The sequence below is a fragment of the Malaya genurostris genome, chromosome 2 (genome assembly GCF_030247185.1).
Source record: "Malaya genurostris strain Urasoe2022 chromosome 2, Malgen_1.1, whole genome shotgun sequence".
NCBI classification, from domain to species: Eukaryota; Metazoa; Arthropoda; class Insecta; order Diptera; family Culicidae; genus Malaya; species Malaya genurostris.
Genome location: NC_080571.1, coordinates 3,763,544 through 3,771,407, shown reverse-complemented (window position 1 = coordinate 3,771,407; position 7,864 = coordinate 3,763,544). Strand labels below are relative to the sequence as shown.

Sequence of the window (7,864 nt, the reverse complement as noted above, 5' to 3'; positions counted from 1 at the left end):
ATTACATGCGTATATATACTTTTCCGTTATCCTAGCACAGGAAAAAAATGTGCCTCACATGGTTTGCTTTGATGCGTGTGCTGCCCAGGTTTTGCTTCAGTAGGTTTTTTAATTAATGTAAATGCAACTCAGTAAGGTAAATGCACCTAGTTTTTTTTTATCGAACCATCAAATGAGATTGTTACAGATCAGCACCAAGCCGCCGAATCGACGCCAGCTGAATTGGCCGCCGTCTGTAAACTACCCGTTTGCCCGCTCTACTTAAAGCTAGTTATGCCATAGTTACGTCGGAATTTCTGATGCGAAGTCGAAATATTTTCTATCGAAACTTGGATTTGATTGCGAGGACAACGCAACCTCGGTGAAGGTGATCTTGAGCTTTCCATGGCGGGAAAACGTCCCATTGTGAAAAACTGGCCACACTGCAATCCTGTACGGAAAGCAATTTTGCATCAATTAGTTTACCACTAAAAAAGCTGACTCACGATGAAATGACTACTAATCTAGATTTTCTGAACAATCTTTTCGTGTCCATAAGATTTCACATGACTAAATAGTTCGTTCATTTCGTTTGGTTTGTATTGGAGAGCCCAGAACCAGAGTGACGACAACTCAACCGTAATGTTGGCAACAACTCAAAATATTTAAGTATGATTCAGACGGTCCGTCACCGTCTCTGTCAAAATTAGTCGCTTGCATTCTTATGGAGCCATTCACGCGTAACGTCACCGTAAAGAAAGTCTTAAAGTAATTTTGACGGATGCTGACGTCCCGATACCGGTGACGGAAGAAGACGGACCGTCTGAATCGTACATTAGTCTGAAATGTTAGAAGTTGCGTTAGCTTAAAATTGTATTTGACATGTCGGTTGTCCATTTGGAACGATATTGTCAAAAATGTGTCTTCCAAACGAACAGCTGTCGTCATTCTGCATTTAGGCACTCTAGTTTGTATGATCAAACAATAAGTTGCAAGTATTTTACACAAAGTTTCATGTTGACATTAGGAATTACTGAGGGGTAGTTGAATTTGTGATACAATTTTGAAAAGCGAGTGGCAGCTCGTGTCGTTGGGCTAATGATGTACAAGCGTTCACAAGCCGTTCGTTTGCACCGGTTCGTAGCAACTCCAGATAAAAACTAAGCCGGTTCTTTCGACACAAATGCTTTTGTCCGGTTCTTGTATTATCCGCGGCGGCAGTCGGCAGAAAACGTTGAATGCAATAAACGGATAAAATATATGTTTCGGAAGAATCGGCAAAGTCTGGGTTTTGCTTTCACAGTTTGCTGTGAAACGACGGAGTTTAGTTTAGCCCGATTTTTAGTAAGGATATTGTATTTGTAAGCATCGGACAAATTACACTAATCGGTTATTTTTAGAACCATCAATGTATTCTCAAAGTATTATGCAAAGTTACCCTCCAATTAGTATTTGAATCTACACACAGTAAAACAACTATAATCAGCAATCAGAACAAATTGACTCAAGTGACATGTTCTCCTGGTTATTTAGAAATTAGTGCCTTGTCTGTTGCAGTTTTTACTCTTATTTGAACGGCTGAAAGCAGTTTGGAAAACCCGTTTAAGTATTTTTGAGTACAGAAACCGGATAAAAACATTGAGAGCAAAACTGCCGCATAAATCAAGTTGCCCGTAACAAACAAGCAAACCATGCTTCGTCTACTGCAACAGTCGGTAAACCGGATAAATACATTTGTTTTGGAAGAACCGGTTAAGTTTTTGTCCGGTTTTTGCATTCAAAGTTTTTCTGTCCGGTTCTTGCAAAAAAGATACTTTTAAACGATTCTTGCATTGCAAAGTCCATGTTTGGTTTTTGCTCTCAATGTTTTGACCCGGTTTTTGCATTCAAAAATACTTAAACGGGTTTTCCAAACCTAGTTGCACTTATCCGACTTTTGCATTCAGTCGTTCATTTGTTCAGCGTTATTTATGTGACAAAATATGTTTGTCGTCAATAAGTCATACTTAGTTACACTTGCAAGAATTTTACATTCAGCCGCATCTCATTTGTGTAAGATTGTGTCACGTTTGTGTGAAACCTTATGACGCCTGTGTATTCTCTTGACTCTCACTCTCACTCTTTTGAACCGCTTATTGCATCAAGACCATCGTCCGAGCATGAGAAAGGCAAACACGAGTGTTGAAGTTTTCTTTTTTGATACTCGTTGAACCTGAAAATTTTGAAAATCGAATAACACATGGATCAATAAGTCCCGAGACTAAAGCAGAGGTGGCGCTCGTAGCAAACCAGTAACCACGTCTTTCTAGAGTACTAACCTTCATGAAAAATTGAGCATGAAAAAGTCGATGAAAACAATGACGAAATTGAACGAATTGGGCTTTGATCTGCTTCCCCACCCCCCATACTCGCTAGATTTAGCCCCCAGTGACTACTGGCTCTTTGCTAATCTTAAAAAAATGCTCCAGGGAAAAAGATCTGGCTCAAATGAGGAGGTCATCGCTGAAACTGAAGCTTATATTGAAGCGAAAGATAATTTTTTTTATAAACATGGTATTGAAAAATTGGAAAAACGTTGGAACCATTGTATCACCCCAAAAGGGGATTATGTTGATGAATAAAAAATAATTGATCCAACTATAAACATTTTCATACTTTTCAATTAATTTTGACTTAAAAATTGTATAAAAATTAGTTCAATCTATGTGATGTTCGGAGAGTATAAAAATACAGTGAATTATGAGCAGTGAACAAATGACTCTTTGGTCATAGTTTTTTTTAATAATATACGTGAATATACATTGAAATGAGCGTATTATTATTGTTATAATTTTTATAATTATCATGATTATTATCATTGTGACACTTCAACATTAACAAGCAAACGTGACAACACTTTGCAAAACATCGTTATAAAGAATAATTTGTAAAAGATTAACAAGCAGTCCAAAAACCGAAAATCACAACTCAAAACCTAGCTTGCACTGTTGATCACACCGCACTTATGATTCCAGCTCCATGATGGTCGATTCACGGCGATCTCCGTTGAGTGGAATGGTTCCGATGACGATGGGTATTGTCAACTTCAACAACTGATGCACTGCTCCGACCTCCAGTTCTGCTTCCAGTTCATAATCGATTCGGATTTTCTTGCAACAACTATCATTTCCACTGGACGCGGGCAGCTGAGGTACTATGAGGCTTTCCTCATATTTGACCTCCTCACTATCATCTGTTTGTTCGAGCTCAATCTGAACTGCATCCTCTCGATCGATCTTCAGCTTTACACGAGGAGTATCGCTAATGTACGCAACTACCATCACTAGTTTGAGATGAATGGAATGAATTTTTGAATTGCTCCCATTGTTGATTTCCAGCACAAGCGAAATTCTCTGTCCGGGAATATAACCGGTTGCGGAAGTCTGTAGCGTAGCCATCAATGGACCGGTTCGGCAGGGCCAGCACCGAAACGCTTTACATATCTCTACTCGTGCCGGACCACGTATCGATGGTGGCTCCGCACTAAGATCCACATTTCGCAACACAATAAATTCGATCGTGAATATTTTATCGGCCTTCCAGGAGCGTTGCAAAATCACAGTGATTATATACTGAATCCGGCCATATTTCCCTTCGAATGTGGCTGGCAATGATTCCGGTAGGGGGCAATCGAAACTGTATGTATGCTTCCCAGCTGGAACATCCATTGAGTCACCTGAGAGTACACGAATGATAAAATAATGAACCGAAATGGGATCCGTTTTCCTACCATCTGCTCGCAGTAGATCAATTTCGGAGTGTAGACAAGCTTCACTGCCTTTGAAAGTGGTACTATATCGATTGGGACCACGATGTTGTATCCATTTTACTTGGGCCACGCCAGCAATAATAAGTTTAATTCCTAAAAAAATCAAATTCCGATTTTTGCATTCAGTTTTCATTTTACGCGTCAACTATTCTATTGCGTTCTAGTGCGCCTGCAAGGTATGCCATTCGCGAAGCAAACCAGCCAGTCGCGCCCATTTTCTCACCCCACCCTTCGCTTATTTGCTCGTCCTTGTTTGCGAAACAGTTTGCGAATAGAACGACACAGAAGCAGCTGAACCCAACAAAGCACAAAGAAAAATATATGTTTACCGTTTACTTTTTTAATCTCGGAGAATGTAAGGTCTATGCTGCCATCCAACGTTTCGCCACAGTAGTACACTTTGTTGGTATCGTTCCGTAGTCGAAACTTACAGGTGGTTGGCATGGTGGTAACACCTAAGAGGTCTAGCTTCGCACACAAAAAAAACTATTAAAGATGATTTTATATCTACGCTGATGGTTTCGCTTGCTACGGGATCCTAGTAAACACTGAGAAGGAGGTCAAAGTGAGTATACCCCACAGGCGCAACAGTGCCATGTCGCGACGCTTTCTATGTTTGCTTGCGGTAGGAAACCACCCATGTGTTGGTGTGTTTGCTATTATCAGTCCTTCGGTGGCAAAAACTCAATTTCGCACCTTCACACTGTTCTCATGCCAACCGCAGCCAGGGTACAACAGGGCAAAATCTGCATCGCAGGGGAAAATGTACCATTTCATGTGTCAAATAAATGCTTTTATCTAAATTGTTTCATTGTTTCACTCGAATAATGTTTTGACACCATTCAATTCTACTATATTCAAGTCACTATATACTACCACACTTTGAAAAAAAAGCATGTTTTCAGTATAAAAGAGTTTCCATACGTATTGATTATATTATTGATTATTGTCATTTTTTTTGTTACCAAAATATCTCGCCGCTAATGTCACCTTATACAGTAGTTTCCCACGTTGAATGTTTTTACCTATGAACTACACAAAAGGAACCGTAAAACTCCACGCATGTGCAGAGCAAATTGCATACATTCCAGGATTGAGGAAATGATGCACACGGTAGCAAGAACCAACTCATTCAATTTACCACTTACTGCTCATTCATCTTTTGCATTGTAGATACTACTTATAAACATAGTTAAAATGTACATATGCAACTGTTGCTTGGGGCAGGAAGTCGGCTTGATGAATGGAGACGGTAATAATTGTGGCACAATAACCAATTTGTAGTTGACACGAATTAATATTCAAACAGTTTTGCTCATTTGCTTTCGGGTTTCATTCGTTCATGCTAAAGCTTCTGAAACTGAATCTATGTTTAAGTTTATTATTGTGAAATTTGATTGCATTTCTCAGAATTTTGATTCTAGAATATGTGAAAAAACGAGATTAAATATATGCATAGTATATTAAATACAATTTTAATAAAATCGAAAACTTGCCCTACAATAAAACTCAATTTTCAATGCTCATCTTGACATGACCATTTCAAATGGGCCTTAATAAAAGCCAATGACTGATTTTCTTTCAAAAATTACTATTTTGAGCGTGGAATGAACAAAATCGATTTAAAAAGGCAAACTATTTCCATTTAACGAGATAGTAACATACCCAGATATCAGTATTTCGGTGTGCCATTTGATAACTTTCATCAGTGTATCAGTTCCAAGTCTGTTGCATTTCGTGACATTGATGGCGAAATAATAAATATTTTTGTAAATATAGTGGAATTAGGCGGAAAAAATTTTTCTTTTAAATCGAGATTTCCTATGGTTACATTCTCTTCTTTTATTGTGTCATCATTTTTCACGTTTATTTCCTAACTATTTGTGTAGTATGACACCTATAATTTTTATTTTGCTTTCAGTACTAGATAGTTAATGTGCAGTTGTATAATAACGCAGAAACAATCGAAACAAAAAGTGAACAAAGAAAATCTGTTATTTGCTGTTAAGGAGTGTATCGAAAATAAGCTATCCACAATTTTTTCTTTCAAATTATGATAAAAAACGATATTTTATTCAAACTAAAAATTGATCCTTTATTGTACGAGGTTAAACTTGAGCATAATAAAAACCGGATGAAATTTAAGTTATTCCTTCACGAATTTTCGAACTTTTGATCGAACTTTCTTCATCAAGTTCCGGACAAGTGTTACATCGCAGTGTTTTGGACGTTGACTTCAAACCACAGGAACATATTGCTTGCCATACCAGTATCTTTCAACCGAATTTCTCCACTTAATCGACCTGTCCGCATCGCTCACATCCTCCCCAACGACGACAAGAAAGTATTGTGGACCTGGAAGGGTTTTTGAGTCCTTCTTTACATAAGTGTCATCGTCCATCAAAACGCATGCATCCGGACACTGCAAAAGACGCGAATACAATTTCCAGGCCCTTGTTGCTGCTCGCTTCTTGTGTTCTACACTTTGTTTCGAGATTATCTGCTTCTTGTAGGTCGTCAGGTGATTTCGCCTCTTGATACGCTGGCTCATTCCGACAGTCGTCCCTGCTTTTTTGGCCAAATAACGTATTGACATTGATTTGTTCTTTATGATTAGAGATACCACTTTATAGTCCAGTTTCGGATTGGAAGAACCGGGTTTTCTGCCTCTTCCTGGTAGCTCATCCAAAAAACAGTGTTCCCCAAACTTATTAATGAAAGTTTTAACACTGGCATGATGAATTCCAAACCGCTTCGCCAATTTTCGCATAGTAATACCCTTCTCACTTAGCCATGTGTCCAGAACTTTAATTTTCACTTCCTTTTCAATACGCGACATTTTGAAAACGCAGAATTTCAACCACATAAACAAGTAAACAAACGAAAGCTGACAGCCAAACGCACAGCATGCTGTGATCTGAGCATAAAAAACCATCACAAATACATGCGTACAACACAAATGTATGTGGATAGCTTATTTTCGATACACTCCTTAGACCCATTTTAAATGCTCAATTCTGACTGTTTTATTTCATCATTACATATGATATTAAGTAAGTATGTTTTTTATCGTGACGTCAAAAATGAACAAACATTCATCCTTGACAGTTCAACAATACTACCTCCATGGACTTTGCATTATTGCGAGCATGTAAACAGTACTGCAGAATTGTCAAATAACTTGAAGTTAGCCGTGACGGTAAAAAGTGTAACAATGAAATTTGTTGATTGTACAGATTCAAAATCAAAGTATGCCTAGATTTTTGAGAGAAGGAAATTTTAAGTTTCAAATTAAACTTGCACCAGTTTTAAAAATTTCTTTCGAGCATTCAATGAGAATATTGTTTATTTTTATTCTAGCAGGTGAGTCCCGGTTGAACTGAAGAAACCGAAAGCTGAACTGGCTAAACATTGATCCTTCTTTCGGCAGTTGAGTCTCAAATGAACTGAAGAGATTATTGAAATTATCAAAGCCTTTCTCATATTTCTTATGTTCCCGAAATGAAATGTTTAGCTATCAACTTAGAATGCCTGCACAAAAAAGAATTATATGTCTTTTTCAAAGGATTTCGTTCAATTTTACACCGTCTAGCATAGAAACACCGACGACACGACCAGGCACTCCGAAGAAAAATCTGAACAAAAAGTGTTCGTGAGTGATTTACCGCCAGTTACCATAAATATAGCGACCCCTCGATAATCATGAAAATAATCTTCTTGAGCAACACTGTTTAAGTTGCTATGAACTAGTTACCAAGGAGCGCTATAATAAATAAACAAATCATTTGAGAAAGATGTGAAACTTTTGTATAAATTTAAATTTTGTTTCAACATTCTTTTTAGATTCGCACCGACCGCAATAGTACAATAACCAAATCTGGTACTAGAAGTAGTGTTGCGACAGAAAGGCGTCACCCTATATCATCCACAGCTACCCATTAGCTCTATCTGCAGTGTAATCATCTAACTCATCCATGATGATGGTCTTTCCGTTTAGTAACCAGTCGAGTTTCCGAAACACATCACTTTTGCTTAACATACTGTCAACCAACCCGGAAGTTAGTACCAGTCTTCACG

General features: G+C 38.1%; 1 protein-coding gene across 1 annotated transcript; it reads right to left on the bottom strand.

The window, feature by feature from the left end:
• Positions 1 to 2,726: 2,726 nt before the first annotated feature.
• LOC131428761 (arrestin domain-containing protein 17-like) lies at positions 2,727 to 4,444 on the bottom strand. Its single transcript, XM_058592804.1, has 3 exons — positions 4,117 to 4,444; positions 3,749 to 3,880; positions 2,727 to 3,694 (listed from the first exon to the last, which is right to left on the bottom strand). Exons 1-3 carry the CDS (start codon positions 4,229 to 4,231, stop codon positions 2,982 to 2,984), a joined length of 960 nt encoding a protein of 319 aa, XP_058448787.1. The 5' UTR covers positions 4,232 to 4,444; the 3' UTR covers positions 2,727 to 2,981.
• Between the last annotated feature and the right edge of the window lie 3,420 nt (positions 4,445 to 7,864).